This window comes from Bactrocera neohumeralis, chromosome 6 (assembly GCF_024586455.1).
Source record: "Bactrocera neohumeralis isolate Rockhampton chromosome 6, APGP_CSIRO_Bneo_wtdbg2-racon-allhic-juicebox.fasta_v2, whole genome shotgun sequence".
Taxonomy (NCBI): domain Eukaryota; kingdom Metazoa; phylum Arthropoda; class Insecta; order Diptera; family Tephritidae; genus Bactrocera; species Bactrocera neohumeralis.
The window spans coordinates 6,787,041-6,807,928 of NC_065923.1; the positions used below are offsets into that span (position 1 = coordinate 6,787,041).

At 37.3% G+C, this 20,888-nt stretch overlaps 3 protein-coding genes across 3 annotated transcripts in view; all 3 read left to right on the forward strand.

Moving 5' to 3' along the window:
- LOC126763744 (uncharacterized) overlaps positions 1-11,086 on the forward strand; it is a 32,932-nt gene extending 21,846 nt beyond the window's left edge. The window contains exon 2 of the mRNA XM_050481495.1: positions 4,510-11,086. Within this exon, the coding sequence (XP_050337452.1) occupies positions 4,733-6,547 (1,815 nt within the window). The 5' untranslated portion in view covers positions 4,510-4,732 and the 3' untranslated portion in view covers positions 6,548-11,086. The remainder of the gene's footprint in view (positions 1-4,509) is intronic.
- Positions 11,087-13,637: 2,551 nt separating this feature from the next.
- On the forward strand, positions 13,638-14,860 carry LOC126763751 (beta-1,3-galactosyltransferase 1-like). The gene has a single exon (XM_050481523.1). The coding sequence runs from the start codon at positions 13,679-13,681 to the stop codon at positions 14,858-14,860; it is 1,182 nt and encodes a 393-aa protein (XP_050337480.1). The 5' UTR covers positions 13,638-13,678.
- A 3,519-nt stretch (positions 14,861-18,379) lies between these two features.
- The window catches only part of LOC126763750 (band 7 protein AGAP004871), a 122,168-nt gene continuing 119,659 nt past the window's right edge, over positions 18,380-20,888 (forward strand). Inside the window, exon 1 of the mRNA XM_050481518.1 lies at positions 18,380-18,547. The gene's annotated coding sequence lies outside the window, so the exon portion shown is untranslated. The remainder of the gene's footprint in view (positions 18,548-20,888) is intronic.

Sequence of the window (20,888 nt, forward strand, 5' to 3'; positions counted from 1 at the left end):
ATAACACCTAAGTAAATATATAAATGTTGAATTTAGCAAAGCAACAACAATACACATTTGTTCGAATGCGAGTAATGCTCGCGCTTGGTGGCGCTGAGCGCTTCGACGCGAACGCATGAACATGTAGCATGTATAGAATGTGTAGTATGTATGGTATATGTATGTATATAGTGTGAGCGAATGCTGCTGTCTGTTAGAAATGTGTTTATAGTGGTTTTGCTATTTTTACGATTCGAATATGCTTTTGTTTGTAAGATGAATGCAATTAAATGAATATCTTTATCAATGCACATTAGTAAACAAAGGAAACCGTTAAAACACCTGTAAGATTTGACCTTGAGGAGAAATACTGGTAGTGCGACTTCGCATCGTTTAAGTTGCATTCATTCTAGATATCTAGAAATAAATAATACTAGCGTTTGCAGTGCTCACTGACAGCACTTTCCTCCACTGGCATTGAAACTGTTTAATAAACTAAAAATAGTCAAAGTATATTCTATATAGTTAAATTCGTTCACACGACTTTGTTGCTGTGCAGCCACGACCACTTGTTTAAGAGACCATTGAAAGCAGCATCTGTATGAGTATGAAGCGAGAGCAACACTGCAGGCTCTCCCATTGGGAGATAGCTTTCATTCACTATTTTCATTATCCATTCACTGAATCAGTGACGCTGATTTGCTTATTTAATGAATTAATTTTTCATGGTAAAGATATTTCCGTCGTCTTGTCATGGTATTATGACTTCGTACGAAAAACGTTCTTTGGAACTGAATGTAAATTCAGAATATTGTTTCCACTTTGATTTCAACTCGCTTAATATGAGTTTCTTATTAAAAACTTTCTTTAAAATGAATTTGTACTTATACATATTATACTTCCTTCTTTAATGACCCGTTTTTGCAAGATCAAGGCTGAAACATCTCTGATCTTCATCATCCGGTGAGCTAAGCAGGATAGAAATTAAACGCTTAAGCAGATTTATAATGCTTTCAAGGCCCTTGGTCGGTTTTATTTACATTTACATGAATTCTTCTGGTTTCAGCTAAGATTGTCTATAAGAGTTCAAGTTTGATCCTTAACTTTCGATATTACCCATAGAACCGAACCTAACCGAAATTTTCTTCGTTCCTAAAAATACCAACTGCAAACTTTAAGGGGTTACATGGGTTTCCTTGGGTAAAAAACAGTATTTTTTCAACAATTTTTTCTCAGAAAGAAAAAAATGAAATATTTTATTAGAATTTTTTATTATGGCAATTATACACTATTAACAAAGAAATTCTGAAATTTTTAGAAATAAATATTAAACTCGACCATTTCCGGTGATTCGTCGGAAAAAAGATTCGCCCGCGTTGACAGGATAGCTCCTTACAGGATCATCGAAAAAGAAAAAAATACGCGTTTTAGTTAAAACCTTAATTTAGAACTTGGACAAAGGAAAAAAACTAAAAATCGGATTTTTGGCAGACATTTTTACAGCAAAATCCTTTATCCAAGTCTTTTAAAAATTGTATCTCAAAGACCTGTGTAAAATTTCATGAAGATCGGTTGAGTAGTTCTCGAGAAATCGGGAAAAACGCGTTTAAAGACTCGGAGGATTAGTTCTCAAGGCTGTATCTTCGAAGCTATTACTCGGATCAACTTAAAAATTTAAGACAATAGTCTAGAGATGTTGTAGAATTTAATAAGACACTAAAAAAAATCGATTTTTTAAAACCCGAAACCCATGTAACACCTTTACTTTCGATATTAACCATAGAACCGAACCTAACAGAAATTTTCTTTGGCGCTAAAACTATGTATTAACTGCAAAAATTAAGTTTTCGTAAATATCTGGAACTCAACATAAATATATTCAAGCGCAGAACTTTTGTCGAACCCGTCATACTTATGTATATATGTACATACTTACATATCTCTTTATACGAGCTTGTACACTCTGCTTTAATAGCTCATTTGCCTGATAGTTCGCATAGTTCCAGTGCCACTGCCGCTGTTGCTCTGATTATTGCTATTGAAATTGCCCAGATTGTTGTTGCTCGCATTGTTATTGTTGCTATTTGCGGCGCTGTAGCGGTCTATTGTTTTGTCGCCGCTGTCGTAGCGATATAATCTCTTCCATTTGACTTTGACACTGAATTGAAAGCGTCGTGCCTTTCCTTCACGTATGTACACACATATATACCTACGAGTACTTATCAACAAATATATAAGTTTGTCGATGCTGTTTTCCTATTGTGTGCCTCTGGCTGTTGTTCGTTTTGCTTTCCTTTTCTATGCTCGCTTAGTAAGGCAACAAAGTTTTATTTTGCCAGCAGCCGGTTTTGAGGAAAGTGCTTGCTGCACACTCCCACCACTTATTGGCCATAAATGTGTCTGTATGGGTGTGTGCGCGGATTTATGCACTCGGACAATTATTCGATAGTTTCAGATTGCTAAATAAATATGAAATAGTTGCTAAAGTTGTTGCAAAGGTGTTTTTAGCTAGATGATAGCTTTTATTTGGAATCGGTTTGTTTGAATGAAGGCTGAAGGCAGGGGGTTGTAAAGGATCAATAAAGGGTTAGTCTCACTCTATTAACTATAAATTTCTCGGCTACATAACTTTAAAGCGAACTTACGGATCCTTTGAGATCGTACTCTTTGGTCGCGGGTACTACAGGGAAATTTTAGGCACTTAATACTATTTACGATAATCTATAGTGTGCTAAATATTAGGGCTAAATAATCATTAACGTATAATTTCAACATCTGAAAGGCTATTTTGGCTTAAAAAACAATTGAGATTGCAAAGGTGTTTTGTAGTTATGTTAAGTTTAGAAAATGAAAATTTTTTTGTATACTTCTTCTTTACTGTCGTAGACACCATTTACGCGGTTTTAGCCGAGTTAACACCAGCGCACCAGTCGTTTCTTCTTTTTGCAATGTGGCGCCAGTTGGAGATTCCAAGCGAAGGCAGGTCCTTCTCCACCTGGTCTTTTCAATGGAGTGGAGGTCTTGCTCTTCCAGCAGGTGCTGCGTCGAATACTTTCAGAGCTGGAGGGAGACATGACCTAGCCAGCGTAGCCGCTGTCTTTTAATTCGCTGATCCCATATAGCTCATCGTTCCATTGAATGCGGTATTCGCCGTGGCCAATGCTCAAAGGACCACAAATTTTCCATAGAACCTTTCTTTCAAACGTCGTCTAATCAGATGTTGTCATCGTAGATGCCTTTGCATCATATAGTAGGACAAGTAATACTGGTTCCAAGATAGACAAATTTGTAACGACATCAAAGTTATGCCTGTCAACAGTGATGTGGGGAGCCTAGTCGCGAGTGCGACGACTGGTTGTTTGATGACTAGAGATATTTCGTCTTGCCCTCGATCACCACCAGACCCATTTTGCTTGGCTTCTTTTTTCATTCTGAAGAAAGTAGAACTAACTCGCGCCGATCGTTGAGGCCAATGATTTCGATATATCTCATATAGATTTAGTTAGTTTACACAGCTGTATTAGTTTTGCGGGGATATCAAATTCAGACATAGCGCCATAGAGACAGCTTTATAATCGACGAAAAGGTGGTGGCGCATCGTGAATATCTGGTCGGTTGTTGATTTTCAGGCCTAAAGCCAAACTGATAAGGTCCAATCAGTTTGTTGACGGTGGGCTTTAATCTTTCACACAATACGCTCGATAAAACCTTATATGCGATATTGAGAGGGCTTATCCCTCGGTAGTTGTCGCATATTGTGGGGTCTCTCCTTTTGTGGAATGGGCAGAGCATACTTAAATTCCAATCGTCGGGCATGCTTTCGTCCGACCATATTCTATAAAGAAGCTCTTCCGGAAATCCATCGGCCCCCGACGCTTTGTTGTTCTTCAGGCGGGTAATTGCTATTCGAACTTCTTCATCGGTCGGAGCAGACGTTCTCCATCGTCATAGATTAGAGAATCGGGTTCGCCTTCTACTGGCGTTATGCTTTCCCTGCCGTTATATAGGCTAGATAAATGTTCCCTCCATAATTTTAGTATGCTCTGGGTATCAGTCATTAGATCACCTTGGAGTTTCTACAAGAGTATGCTCCGGTCTTGAAACCTTCTGATAGTTGCCGCACCTTTTCGTAGAATCTCCGAGCTTTACCCCTGTCGGCCAGCTTGTCATACTCTTCGTACTCACGCATTTCGGTGTCTCTCTTTTTTATCTGCAAATGAGTCTCGGTTCCCTCTTCAACTCTCGATATCTATCCCATCGCGTACGTGTTGTGGCCGATTGTAACGTTTCGAGGTATGCAGTATGTTTTCTCTCCGCTGCTGCGTACTCCTCATCGTACAAGCTGGTCTTTTTTTGTATTAGTTTGTTATTTAATAGTTATTTTATTTTCAGTAATTATATATAATTAAAGTGATTCGTTAGCACGAGTAAAACAAAAACGATCCCCAAATCCCATCTTATATTTTTATTTGAGGTTCCTATATTATTTTTAATTCCACGTTTTAACCTGGTTGACTTTCCTACTTTCAGATTACACTTCAACGACTCTGAAGACAATTGCATCAACACTTAACGGGTGAACCTGCTCCTTTAGAATCAATTTAACACACCGCTTTTCCGATGCGAGCAACGGCGCTGAGCTAAAATTCAACCCAAGTCACAAACAAGTTAGAGAATACTCCCCACGCAACGTCTTCATTATTTGAGACGCGACGAAATTTATGCCCGGAGTAGGTGCCGGGCAGTGCTGGACATGTTGGAACGTCGTCCCTTATGGGGATTAATAGTATTGTTGAATGTCTGCGTAGTGATATGGCGAATGCAGGAACCGGCTATGCTAAATGTCGAATACGACGGCAGCGGTGCGGGGAGCGCGAACTTACAGCAAAACTCAGACCTCGACGATTACGTGCCGCCATTGCACCTACAACGCCAACAACAGCAGCAACCACAGGTCGAACAACGGTCCTCAGTGTGGCGCAGAGGTGTCGCGTCTCGCAATGCCATAGCACAACAACAGCTGTACGCCGGTAAACATCTACTAGCCGATAGCGCTGAGGCGAATGAAATCGCTGCCAAAGTAACGCGAAAAGCGGACGATAGTCTTCACAATAGCGGCCACAGTAGTAGTAGTAGTAGTAGCAGTACCAGTAGCAGTAGTAGTACGCATAGGTCTAGTACTAGCCATAAGAATAAGAGTCAACACCTATTTAACGAGCACACGACGAGTCTACGAAGTGTCAGCTCAGTTAAAAGTACGCCTTCACCGTTAGTCACAGCGGCAACACTGAAGAACACTGCAGAGTTGCAAACCACAACGATAGGCAATGCGAGAGCGTATAGTTTTCCACCGGATGACTTCCATCAATTAATCGATCTGCACGACTTTACGTACCTTATAAGCCAGAACAGCTGTAGTCCGGATGTGCAAGCACTAATCTTAGTGCATTCGGCGCCAGCCAATGAGGAGAAGCGACGTCTCATACGCGAGACGTGGGGCAATACCGATCAATTGCCACCCGTGAACGGTGTTATGCCATTGCGGATTATCTTTTTGATCGGTACCGTCGAGACCGAAGCGCTGCAGTTGGATATCGAGCGTGAGAATTTCGAAAACGGCGATATTGTGCAGGGTTCCTTTGTGGATAGCTACCGCAATATGACCTATAAGCATGTGATGGCTTTCAAATGGTTTCTATATAATTGTGCGCAAGCGCAAATTCTCATCAAAGTCGACGACGACGTTTACGTGAATACACCGCAACTACTCATCTACCTGGATCGTGCTGCTGTGAACGGTGATCTGGAAAATGTCGCCGCCGCCGCTGCCGCTGCTGCTACGAATGTTCAAGCCAGTGCTGCCATATCTCTACAACAAACCGCCGATAATGATAGAAAAGCTTTTGAGCATAATACTATTGTAGACACTAATAATAGTAGCGGTAGTAGTACGAGCAGCAGTAATAATGTACGAAATGCTGCCGATGCCAGCGCTGCACACACACACACAAATAACACACAATTCAATGCTGCACAAATGATATTCCGCCATCCACACGATTTGCTGCTCTGCAAAACCAACATCAATGCTATGGTCAAACGCAGTTACCGCTCGAAATGGCGCGTCACAGCGCGCGAGTTCCCCGGCAGTTACTATCCGCCCTACTGTCCCGGCTATGCCATCATCTATTCGCCCGACGTGGTGCTAGCTTTATATAACGCCGCACAGGTGTCGACCTACTTCTGGATCGATGACGTCCACATAACGGGTGTTTTGGCGCAGAATCTGAGTATCGCCATCACAAACGCCGACCAATACATACTCTACGAAACTGATTGTGACAACTTGCTCAATGACACGGTGAATAGTGATGACGTGGAGTTCTTGTACGCCTGGCATTTGATCAATCCCCAGCAGGTGCAAAGGCTGTGGGAGATGTATGTGGCCAAAGCACACAGACACTTCTCGGCTGCTCCAACATCCACCAGCGCTGCAGCGCTGCACGCCGCCAAGCAGCAGACATCACCCCACCCGACTGACTACAATAAATATAAGAGCTACAGATAGTAACATTAACTCGTGCATATAAATTTACACACACACACACACACACACATACAAGCACATTTGTCATAATACATATAAGTTCTTTAAGTTTTACTTTTTTATTACAACATTTTATTTTAAAATTAAATAAGAGAAATTGATTTTAGTTAGGATCTGTGTAAAGGCAGTACGTTTAAAGTAAACAACTTGTGTATATTCCAATGTGTGAACGTGTAAAATATGAAAGGCGCAACAAGCGTAATAAATCATGTAAAAAGCAAATATTCAATAAAATATTTATCTTATATATGTAAGTGACCATTCTGCACAAATTTCATATCATATAGTGCAAATGTTTAACATCAAAAATTTAGATTACATTTATATACACACATATATATATACATATGTACATATGTATGTGTGAAATGGATACGTTTGAGCTGTGCAAACGAGAACAATTCGCCGAAGGAGTACATGTGTACATACATATTTTGCGATCGGAATTGTAGAGCGAGTTTTGATTGAAGTTGTCAAAGCGCGCTTAGAAAAAGTAATTAAATGAAATTAGTTCAGTTGGTTTTATTAGGCATACATAATTTAATAAAAAAAGTTTATTTTTAAAGCAATGTATTTATGGTAATTTTAGTGAAATTAAAATAAATTATTTTTATTATAATAACTTTGATGTTTAGTATGAATTTATGCTAGAATTCAATCTATAGTTTATACGCATACGTATATTGTATGAAAACGCTAGCTTAGCTTTCTTCACGTTTAGCGAGCTGTTGCGGTTATTGCAAGTAAAAGAACTATGTATATATTCTTTTGCAACTGCCGGAAATGGTTTAGAATCGCAAAAATTCCAGTATCGTAAGCAGAATGATTAATGCTTGTTATGGTGATTAAACTGGTGCTTGTATTTTTTTATCGATCTAGTCGACGCTCACAAATTAGAATTGCTAAAAATTATAATCAAAGTTGGCACTACATTAAAGTTTTTTTGTTATTGTAGTGGCAGAAATCTGCTCGAGTTGAGGAGGCATTTGCCGGGTAAAATCCGAGTCTGTTCCGATTAGGAAGTCTGGACTGTCTTGTGCTATTATTTACTTTGCCATTGGTGCAATTATATTGAATAGTTTTTTACTAAGCTCATAAGCAATCTTCGTACTCTCCATATCGCTATTACTGTTTCAGTATAAATCAAACCTAAAAAACACAGAAATAAAGTTTATAGCCAGATTAGTTGTGAAGTTGTTGATTGAGCCTATTTTATCTTTTAAAATTTATGTTAATTATCTTTTTTTTTTTACAGAGACGATATCGATTCTCGCCTTTTTATCAGGAAAAATGTAAATATTACTGAAATTATAATTTTTCAGTAATCAGAATCAGCTTAAAAATAAAGTGGTTCTAATTTGTGAGCGTCCAATGTATTTTGTTTTTCTTTGTAGTATATTTTGTGGACCGACGTACATAGCGAGTGACTCAATTCCGTATTTTATGAAACTTGCGAGGGACTTCTGTATATGTGTTTTTTTTTAGGGGTCTGTAAGAATTTCAAGCACTTCAGTCCGTGATCTATCAATATTATTTATTTTTGTAAAAGTGACTGATACTAACTTCCCATTTTGGTGTTTCATAAATTTTGCTTTCGAATACATACATATGCATGTATGTATATTTTATTGAAAAGAACGGAAATGGCAATCTGACATGTTGTCAAGGTTTTTTTCTTAAATTATTAATTAAAGTGCAATTTGAAAAAAAAAAAAATTGGTCTTAAAATTATTTCTTACTTAACAATATTACTTAGTTCCTCCAATGAAAAAGCGTATAGATTTTTAGTTTTACTATAAAATAATGCTCGTTTTATCCATAAATTTTTATATAGTATATTATAATACTTACTGTAATTTCAATATAAAATATAGTTTTTAATTTATCTCTCAAATGAAAGTAAATACGGCATTCATACACTTACGATAAAAAATTTTGGAAACAGTAATATTTTTAATATAAATTTTATCGTAACTGTTCTTGGAAACACGCTCATAACATAATTTTAAATATTTCAAGTCAAAATACTCGTTCTGATCGTTTCATAAACTTGTTGTTATTCTTCAATTCCATAAAAATTTCATGAGTACTTGATCTTGCGTCATCGCCATCTTTAATTTTCGGTACGAATATTTGTGCAATTATGCAAATGATTTTCGGATAAACCCATTGCTTTCCCTTAAGGGAGGGGTTAGGTTTTCAAGGTAAAAAAAATTGCGAGTTTATTTCTTAAATGTAGATTGAGTAATCCCCCAGGGCCGGCTTGAAAAAAAAAAACAATTTGCGGTGTTCACCATAACTCGGTTGGAAATTATCCGAAATTAAAAAATAAAAAAAAAAAAATTAGTCAAATTACAATCAAATCTTTCCCCCAACGTTCTCTGATAATTTTTTTTTTTCGTTTAAAAATTTTTTCCGCCCATTTAGAGTGTAAACTGTCATTTTCAACAACAATTATGTACAGAAGGTCCGAATAAAATTACTCAATCCATATTTAAGAAATAAATTCGTAAAAAACGTTTTCTACCTTAACCCCTCCTCTAACTATTGCAATGGACATACTTTTTTTTGCCTCAAACTATAATCCAAAAAGCTTGGCATGAATCAATGCTCTCTATGAAAATTAACAAGTATCGTTATGTAGCCTTTTCGATCGTAAATTTACACATAATACACAAACTATGTTTTTTGTCCAATTTAAGAGCCCCTTCCAAACACAAATAGTTGTTACCGAAATGTAGAAGGCTAAGCAAAGCTAAAAAGCAGTTTCGGCCGACAAAAGGCCCTAACATTTTAACATATCAAATTAATTATATATATTTGCTTAATTTTATGTAATTCTAAAATTCGAATTCAAACCGCACTCGCAACATTTTGAGTGTCTCACTATGGCACGGATATGCTCATTTGCCAATTCAAAAAATATTTAAAATGAGAAAAATACACTCGTAGCTGTCAAAAGCGTTATGGTCGATTGACATACAACTTTCCACGCTTTGCGTGACAAATCATACTTTAACAACGAAGCGAAGAAAGCAAACGGTATGGCAGAATTAACGCTTTGCTTTTAGTTTATTCTGGAAAACGCTTTGCTCTCAGTGTTTCTTTTTTAATAAAAATGGCGACTACTGCTTGACAAAGCTTAGAATGTTGAGAACTGATAAACATTTTGTTTCGCTTTGCTTTGCCTCGATGTGAACGCACTCATACGAAAGTATACAATGAACTTTTCCGTCACATGACTGAAGCAAAGCGAAACCAAAGCTATGTAAATCAGCTTTTAAACTCCTTCCGAAAAGATGAAATTAAAACAATACCACTATGATATTTTTATATACTTATATATAAACAGATTGCAGTGTAACTTTCTGTGTTTTTGAGTTATGACATTCTTGTGTCGCACAGCAAGCGATATGCACATAATTTTCATTAACTTGAGTTTTACTTATATAACTTACGTCTTACTTGTACTTACGTGACTACGTTTTATTATTTATAAAAATGTCTTGGTTTTAAGTGAAATGTTAAGCAGAGATATACAGTTGAACTGATGCAACTCATATGTACCAAAATAATCTTAGATTTCTTATATCATAAACATATACATACATACAAGCACATATGTACATCCAGAAATTGGCGCAAGCATTGAAAGTCTTATAGAGTAAGTCGCGTACAAAAAAGTGAAAATAATATTTAAGGTGGAAGTTTGCACAATATCCTGACATATACATACATACATATTTAGCAAAAAAAAGATAATTAAATAAAGAAACGAAAATTTGCGAACCTTGTAATGAATCCAGATGTACAAGTATGACAAAATTAAGATATAATACATAGTATATTTATACAAAAGAGAGTAACTAAAAATCAAAGTCTATTCAAATTATTATTTTTAATTGGATAACAAATGATCAAAGTGAGTAAATAAATAAGTAATTATAATAAATAAATTATATATGTATATGCATATGATTGACTTATTGTAGATTGTTTGTAAAATTCCAATATTCTATTGCATAATAAAAATATTAGAAATATATATATACATACATATGTGGCTGAGAGAGTTGGAATTATGTAACTAGGGTGTAAAAAAAATGAGTGTAACTCCAATAATGAAACTTTAATTTATGTGTATAGCAAACCTTGGGGCCAACTTTTCATAAAAATATAAAAATATACACACACATACACACATATATATAACAAATCCATTTAATTTAATTATTGTAGACAACTAAAAGAGCGCAAGTGTTTTGTTTTCCTTTTGTAAAAGAAAAACTGATCTATATGTATGTATACATGTGTATGTAGTACTTGTATTTTGTTTTAATTTGTATATTTATGTAATTTATCATTAATGAAAGTTGCGGAGAAACATTTGACGTGACGTGATACGGTTGCGACCCCCATACCAAGAAAATGATAACGAAAATCGAAGCACCTAATCAGGTATCTATATACGATAGGCAATGAATGTAAATGGAACATAAATACTTACCGTTATGCTTGTACACATTGTATGGTAGAATTATGTAAAAGTATTAAACAAAAACAAAAAAAATAAATAACAAATTTTGTATGAAGTTGTAGGTTATATAAGAACTTTATTATCTCAGTTATGTTATTTTTTAATTTTTTACATATAAAAATAGAAATAATTCACTAGTTTTGAGAATTGATCGAATAAAAATTCAATTGAAAAGAATATATATACATGAATAAAAGCATAAAGATGTACATAAGTGGTCTTTCATTAAAAGAATTAAAGTGTTTGTGGCAAAGCAGAATTTGGAACCTCAAGAGCAGCTGAAAAAACTGTAGTAATAACGCTTAATAAGTGGCTTACAAAAGTATTTTTTTATTATAATAAAACAAAACCGGTGATCAATCGTCGCTTGTCTGTTGGCATATACCATAGACTTGACGTAGCTCCATAGGAAATAGTCTAACGGCGTCAAATCGCACGATCGAGGCGGCCATTTCGTGAGATAACACTTTCACCAAACTTGGTTTTCAATAAATCGATCGTGACATTCGCTGTATCGCTAGTGGCGCCGTCTTTTTGGAACCACATATTGTTCAAGTCCATATCATCCAATTCGGGCCAAAAATATTCGGTTATCATTGAGCGGTAGCGATTCCCATTCACAGTAACGTGCCGGCTTTTTATCATCACGGAAGAAGCACGGCCCAATGATGCCGCCGGCACATAAACCGCACCAAATCGTAATTTTTTCGAGATGCAATGGTGACTCATGGAGTATGTGCGGATTGCTGCCTGACCAATAACGCATGCTTTGCTTATTGACGAAGCCATTCAACCAGATATGACCCTCATCGCTGAAGATGAATTTTCGATGAAAATCCGGATTATTTTTAAGTTGTTGCTCATCGCAATTCAGGAACATACGCCGATTCTTGTGGTCGAGCGGCTTCAGTTCTTGCCTCAGTTTGATCTTGTAAGGAGATAGGTCAAGATCTTTTCGCAAAATTCGCCACAACGATGTCAGAGAGATGCCCCACTCTTGAGATCAACGCGTGAGAGACTGACTTGGGTCCCTTCCCCAGTCGATGCGCTAGCGGCAGCAATGCTCTCGACACTACGAGCACTTCTATGTCTCACTGGCACGGGAACATTCTGTACTGTACCTGTGGATTCACATTTTTCCACTAGACGCTCAATTATTGATCTGACAAAACAATTATGAGGACCATAAATAGGACGTAGCGGTTTTAAAGTTGTGGTCACCGACTCTGAATTTCGGTAGTAAATTTTAATAATTTCGACTCGTTGTTGGGTCGTATATCTTCCCATGATAAAATGGCAAATCTTAGTGAAGAGAAATGTCAAAAGAGCGGGAAGAAATATGGCTTCGTTTGCTGTCCCCATCGGTCTACTTTTGTAGCTTTGGCTTGCTTTTTTGGGTTTCGGCTCATTTTTTCACTTCTTTCCGTTGGTTGTTGACTTGTTTGCATGTCAAACTCATAAACCTATGTCTCATCGGCAGTTGTAATGGTCTTCATAAAAGAAAATAGACTTGTTTACGGTAACATAAAAACATAATAAAAAACAATCAGCTTTATCGGCACGAGTCGAACAAGAACGCGTTTCATACCCAAAATCATTCGAATCAAGTCGCGAGAGATGTCGAGCTCTCCTGCTATCTCTCTAATACTTGCCTGACGATTTTCAAGCACCTTATCCTTCACTTTTTTTAATATTTTCATCAGTTGAAGAGGTCGAAGTTCGTAAAGAACGAGGCATGTCTTCAACGATCTCTCGACCAGATTAAAAGATTACTTCAGATCGTTTCCCACTTAAGTGTTTTGAATGATGAAGAAGCATTATGCCGAAAGTGAAAGCGCTCAGGAGAGATGATAGGGTTTCCAATACCCCCGTCGAAGTATGCATTACTCTTCCTCTTAAAAATTAAATAAATTATTATTTAGTTAAGGTATGGGATCAAACAGGTGTTGGTCCTTGAATTATTGAAGAGAAGCGTATCAAGTGCATATCGATTAGGCTCACTTGTTACATTTGCTTTATGGTGTGGATATTAGAACTTGCTTTGTTGTCGTTTTGTAAACGAGGTAAACATACATACATATAATATGTACATGGGTTCATATGCATCTGAAAAGCACCCGAGATGAACGCTGGTATTTTACAAGTTCTGAATTTCAGTGTTTGTCTAAAACTTCCCTTCTATTTCTCTCTTACGGGGTTGTATGGGTTTCAGGGCCTAAAAAGATATATTGTCTTTAAACTATATAATATTGTCCTATATTCTCAAGTTGATCGGAAGAATAAAAAAAATTATTGAAAATATGTCCTTTTTTGCTCGACGAAACCCATGTAACCCATTAACCATGACCACCTACATATGTATGTATGTATATAATAAGCAAAGTCAATTCTTATGAGCATTCCGAGAATATTATGCATATCGAATAGCAAATCAACTGTACAAAGAAACTCATACCGTTCATTCATGTTTGCTTCCGTCATTTTTTTATTATTTACTTAAAATATTATTTTTCGAATTCGGCCGCAACGGTTGGTTTGGTAAAAATCTGTGCAAAATGCCTGCGCCCAGTGTAGCCAGTCTATTTGTCGGAATATTAGTGGGCCTGATAATTGGCTACGTCGTTTGGGAATGTGCCTACGCATTCATACCATCTCTGAGAAATAATAAATATCCCATTACCGAACGCATACGAATGTCAATACAACCGACCACCGAAGCTGACGATTATCGCGATGACAGCCAATTAATCGATCTCTACAATTTCACGTACATCATGAACCAGCCCAGCTGCACCCCCAACATCCATGCATTGGTACTCGTACCTTCGGCGCCTGAGAATCGAGATAAACGCAAATTGATACGACAAACATGGGCGAATTTCGTCGAGTTGCCATTACATAAGAGTAATATACCTTTTCGTGTGGTCTTCATGCTAGGCATCCCCGGCACCGAGACGAGTCAGGCAGAGTTGGAGCGGGAGAATTTCGAATACGACGATATGGTGCAAGGTTCATTCGTCGACAGCTATGAGAATATGACATACAAACATGTGATGGCCATGAAATGGTTTCTAAACTTTTGTAGTAATTCCAAGATTCTCATTAAAGTGGATGACGATGTCTTTCTCAACACACCGCAATTGATGATCTACCTGCACAACACTATGTTACATAACCAGCTACCCCAAACGGACAATCATGCCGGTGATCGCGTCACCAACATCAGCAAACCTCTGAAGCTACTCTTTAGACAACAAAGGGATCTATTGTTCTGCAATCAAAAGATTGGTGTACGTGTCCACCGTAGTTATCGTTTTAGGTGGCACGCCAGCTATAGGCACTATCCCAACAAAACTTATCCACCATACTGTCCGGGTTATGGCATCGTCTATTCAGCCGATGTTGTGCGACGCTTGTACAATGCTGCACAGAGAGCCAAATTCTTTTGGATCGACGATGTACACATAACCGGTTTATTGGCGAAACAGTTAAACATACGGATTGTTCCAGCGCAGGCTTATACCGTATTTTGCGCGAGGAACCAGCCCACTTGTGATATACTGCAAGATAAGTCAGGTGATTCCGACCCGCTTGAATATTTGTTTTCATATTCGCCGACCTATGAGCAAATGCACAACATGTGGCAGCTGCACCTTGGCAGGCTGCGAGACTACATTTTCACGGATGTGGAGAAGAGGGTTTCCCATGTTGATTCCATTGAGACTGAATTGTGGTAAATGATTTCTCTGTTGTAAATGAATTTCGGATTTATATTAGCGGAAGGTGTGGTTTGTAAACATTTCGGAAGTTTAATAAAATTGTTTGAAATGCAAATCCATTTCGATATTATTATGAAACAAGCTTACAATAAATTTAACTATGGCAATAGGATTGCTATTAGGCAAAGATTTGGATCTCGAGGCAAACATGGAACAATACAGCTACATACTTGTATACATATCTATGAGATTATTAGTTTCCAATTCTGCGGCAATTATAGGTTTTTCAATTATATTCCATTGAGTACTTTGACACAATGGTGATTCAAAATAACCGAATTATATGACCATTTTTTATGGACACAAAATAAATTTCTTTGAATTTTTATCACAATCACAATATAGTATGTATGCATGCATTCGTATTGTCGCGTGGAAATAAATATGATTTTAGTTAAGTTTCCAACCTCTCCTAGAGTATTGCTGCTTAGAGCGACATCTAGTGGTGAGCTTTTATTGTTTAGTCATCAGCCTTAACAGGGTGATTGCAGTGTTGAAAATTCTAGTTATAACGGGTTTTTTGCTGGCGCTTTAAAGCTCTACATTTAAAAGGACTTTATGAAAGCATGCATCTTATATATGTATGTACATATATATGTATGTAAGTAAACGGTGTAAATATACGTATGTTATGCCAATTAATGCTTATTATTTGAGGGGTGATGTACAATTGGAAAGGCGAAAAAGAGAATTTTCTGAAAAAAAACTTTTCTCGGTGAGAAAAAATCTTCGAATAATTACTAAAAATCTATGTATATATTTTCTTCTTCTTCTTCTTAATTGGCGTAGACACCGCTTACGCGATTATAGCCGAGTTAACAACAGCGCGCCAGTCGTTTCTTCTTTTCGCTACGTGGCGCCAATTGGATATTCCAAGCGAAGCCAGGTCCTTCTCCACTTGGTCCTTCCAACGGAGTGGAGGTCTTCCTCTTCCTCTGCTTCCCCGGCGGGTACTGCGTCGAATACTTTCAGACCTGGAGTGTTTTCATCCATCCGGACAACATGACCTAGCCAGCGTAGCCGCTGTCTTTTAATTCGCTGAACTATGTCGATGTCGTCGTATATCTCGTACAGCTCATCGTTCCATCGAATGCGATATTCGCCGTGGCCAATGCGCAAAGGACCATAAATATTTCGCAGAATTTTTCTCTCGAAAACTCGTAACGTCGACTCATCGGTTGCTGTCATCGCCCAAGCCTCTGCACCATATAGCAGGACGGGAATTATGAGCGACTTATAGAGTTTGGTTTTTGTTCGTCGAGAGAGGACTTTACTTTTCAATTGCCTACTCAGTCCGAAGTAGCACCTGTTGGCAAGAGCAATCCTGCGTTGGATTTCCAGGCTGACATTGTTGGTGGTGTTAATGCTGGTTCCTAAATAGATGAAATTATCTACAACTTCAAAGTTATGACTGTCAACAGTGACGTGAGAGCCAAGTCGCGAGTGCGACGACTGTTTGTTTGATGACAGGAGATATTTCGTTTTGCCCTCGTTCACTGCCAGACCCATTTTCTGTGCTTCCTTGTCCAGCCTGGAGATATACATTAAGAAAATAAAATAAAAAAACTGATTTTTTTTTTTTAATTCTAACTATATATAACCCCTTAATTGAGCTGTATACTACTAGAGTAAACCGTAGAGGAATAATAATTTAAATCGATTTGGTTTTTTATATTCCTTGTAACAATTAGCTTCGTAGTACTTTCTAAATAAATAGTCTTAGATAACAACATTGTATTTGCAAATCAATTTCCTGCAGGGTCGTGTGAGAAAAGCACTGTAGAAACAGCCGCGCCAGCTTTGACTTCAACAGGTGTGCTTAAGGACAGGTCAATGCTTAACACAATTTCTTTGCTAACCTTATTCTGCTAGTACCCTGATGTGCAGCAGATTTTCATAAGAATGTTGTGAAAAAAGACGATCGATTTTGCTTCAACCCTTTCTATATGACTATAATTATTTGTTTGGGAAAATATATTGAAATATCGCTTGGTGTGGCTTTTCTCCGTCTAAAAGCAAAAACATTATATTTCCAAGGTACATACATATGTATGTATATGAAAATTTTCAATTAAAAATCTCTGAGTAAATCATAGTTAGGTAGTGGCATGACTCTAATATAGGGTTTTCCAATAGATCACTACCAAAGTAGAATAGGGACAGCAAACGACGCCATATTTTTCCCGCTCTTTTGATATTTTTCTTCAATAAGGTTTGCCATTTCATCATGGAAAGATATACGATCCAACAACGAGTCAGTGGCCTCAACTTTAAGATTTACATATATCCATATTTCTAAATTGCACTCGGGATTCAATCGAAAATTCGCATGAGATATTCCAATCTGACAAGTCACAGCCTGAAAAAGGCCATCAACACTCAATGATGTTTTATAAAACTGGAAGCAGGGTATATGTATACATATATTTGATCTATAAAGGCTCCATTAGAATTTATTGGCTACGAGTCCAAGGCCTTGTAGCATGGAGGCTTCATTGACTGCGTTTCACCAGAGAGGAAACATGCGAAAATGAACATTTGCGTTGCATTCTCTTTACTCTAGGAGCGATCTTCTGCCAAAGCCCATTATAATATAATTTATTAGAGAAGGGAGAAAAACGGGTCAATTTATTTACAAAAATCTGTCATTTATTTTTGATTATTTTTATTTGTTTGTTCAATAACCGATTGTGAGTGAAATAGAAATGCTCAAAGCCTTATAGTCGAAGGAAAGTGTTGCTCACTTCTTTGTCAGCTAAAGAGCATATCCTCGCCTGAAATGCAAAATAACGTATGATCAAAAAATTCGAAATTGTGTGTGTTGTTGGTTACGATTAACTGTTTCTAATTACATACATAATATTACATAAGACCAACATTGTCAGGTTCTGCGCTCGGATATAAACCAATTTTAACTAATATAAATTTCTTTTTTTCACTCATGTTTCATTTTATTTCGTGTTTCATTCATGCCACTGTAAATTTCCGAAAATGTTGTTACGTTATTTTGAATTTTATGTGACGATATACATGTATGTTTGTACATGGGTATAGAATGGTTGTATGTGTGTATAAATAGGCCCAACTTACTCATGTTTACAAAGCTAAATGTGCGAGGAAAAAGTTTGGCTTCGCATAAGTAAATAAATAAATTCATATACATATACATATTTACTTACATGTCGACATGCATATATCGCCATTGAAATGTGTTGATCATTAAGTTGTATTGATGGTCAGTTGTTAGCAATTATTTGCTCGTTTGTAGGGCTTATTGACACCAATAACTTGAAGTAGTGCGTTAATTACAAAACCGTTAGTTTTCCTGCAGGGTGCGAGTATTTGTGTTAGTTCTTGTTGAATTCTACGAGACACAGCGGTTTCTTTCCCCAGTGGTGACGTGTTAGTGTAACGTGGAAAATGTCTATTTTTCCCACGCATTTAATTTTTTCCTTAGCCTGATTTAGTATTTCTTTGGTGCCCGACTAAAGCAAGTGGTCACAATAGTTTGCTATATATCCTAACAGTAACGAATTATTAGTAGAAACAAATAAGTATTGATTATTAATTCAATAAACTTGTGGCCAAATCATTTTTTAATCGTGTTTGCTTAAAATTTTCTAACAACAGAACTTGAAGTGAAAAGTAAGTACGAATACTCTAAATTTATGTTAGTACGCCTTGGTAGCGCATTCAAGGACGAACGTCTAGTGATTCTTGAATAAGAATACACCAGTGTGGAACGAAATAAATATAATTTATATGAATGTGTTAAACTTCACGCTGCGAAAGACTCCACGATTGCGGAGACTTAATAATAGCATTCAACATCTCTCCATTTAGCACATGTGTTTAGAGATTTCTAACCGCAACTTGGACTAGGTTTTATGAAGCGTGTCGTGAACGTGAACCGCATTCAATGTTGAAGAGATACCATCAAAAGTGCTGTATTAGCTTTCTTCGATGCGCCAAAACTTGGATTATATTAAACAGATTATATTATCTTTTGAAATTTTGATCTCGAAATCTTTTGACGATCAATTTGATTATTTATTTTGGGACTTTAAGATTTATCCCCTAATAGATTTCAGTGAATTAATAGCTCTATTTGCTCTATAAAGTGGGTTGGTTAAGCTGTTGATTTTTGAGAACGCGTTTTCCTCAATGTGGTTTAATCCTTCATAAAGTATTTACTACGAGGATTGCCTTTTATATATCGGGATTAGAGAGAAAAAAATCAAAAAATATCAAAAAATTATCAAAAATAAATACACTGCCTTTCAACTATTGTCTTCTTCATGCAACAACCGCTTCTTCAGATGACGAAAAACGTTGACCTTTTAGTTTTTTTCATACAGAAATAAAAAGAAGTAATTGGGTGCCAAGTTAGGACTCTATGGTGGCTGATCAAATGGATGTTTTGAGTGCTCAAAAATGCAGTTGCATCCGTCGATGTGTGAGAACTTGGAGGATGGAACCATGTGCAAAACTTCCCACAAGTGAGGAAAGTTCTTTAAGCGCCATGCACTTGGGAGTGGTCAGAAATGAATATTTTACATATCACTTAAGCAGCTAACGACTTCCGGTCCCTCCCCAGGATTATGCGCTAGGTTTGGGACCCGCCAAGTAAAAACACCCTTAATCAAAAGGACACAACAGACTCGGATAAGAGACCCTTCATTTTGATGACGACCACTGTAAACGTATTAAGGAATGTGATTTAAGGGCATGCACCTGGAAGAGTCTGGTCCTGTAATTGGGAAGGTGCCGTTGACCAGCTGATTGATTGATTTTTGGTAACAGTAAAGGCTTACATGATCGCTGTTCAAGAAGTGGGATGGACGGGACTAAGACTGAGACGAGTAGGTCCTTGTAGCATTTACTTAAGTGGCCATATAATAGAGTTGTGGAGTCCTGGCACTCATTCTGGTGGATGAATTTCTAGCCAGCGGAAAGCCTGCTTCGCAATGTTGCAACACGAGCGGAGTGGGATAGATACCGATAAAGAAAAAAACGAGATGTATTTGCAGAGAAAAAACAGAGACGCCGAAATGTGTGAGTATGAAGAGCTTGAGAAGCTAGCTGATAGTAGTAATGCTCGAAAATTCATTGAATAGATGAGGCGACTAACAGAAGGTTTCAAGACTTGAGCATACTTATAGAACTCCATGAGGTGAGATGGTGTACACGATTTGCCAAACGATGTCGATGGAGCAGACGTTCCATTGCACGACCACGAAGAAGTTCAAATAGCAATTACCTGTCTGAAGAACAACAAAGCGATGGGGGCTGATGGACATAGTTCAGCGAACTAACATCCCAGTTCTGAGATGATTCGTCGCTGTACCCCCCAGGGGAAGTAGAGGAAGACCTCTACTCCGTTGTAAAGACCAGGAGGAAAAGGACCATGGCTACACTTGGAATCTTCAATTGGCGCCAAACAGCGGAAAGGAAGAACGACTGGCTCGCTCTTGTAAATTCGGCTACAATAAAGAAGAAGAACCTACGTTTAGACTTTTCACTGTTCCATTTTTGATCTTATAGACCCCAAAACAGCCATACCCTTAAAAAATTTGGCAAGGCCGCTGGTATATCCACTGAAAATATAAAAGACGATATTGAGTACTGAGGGTCACAGGTATGGTTACATAGGTTTGCAGAGACTTTTAAGTTAAGGTTAAAGCTGTTATTTTCCCCATTGAAATATGTAAATGTAGCCATTTAAGTTACCTACTTAAGGGTATACTTATGTATGTACACACATTTACATATGTACCAGTAAGCCAGTAATTCTCGCTGTCGGTCTCAAAAATGTCCATTTCTTTTCGTTCTTTATGCTTCCTGAATTTGATTGTGTTCCTGCGTCGAAGCACGAAAATTGTTCACACTCGCTGGCTTAAAACCGCACATACATATGTGTGTGTGAGTGTGTGGACACCTGTCGTTAAGTGAATGTTGCTGCCGCACACATCTACGCACGAGTACA

Excerpts from the sequence above, each read along its gene's own strand:
- LOC126763751 (XM_050481523.1), top strand. The coding sequence starts at position 13,679 with ATGCCTGCGCCCAGTGTAGCCAGTCTATTTGTCGGAATATTAGTGGGC.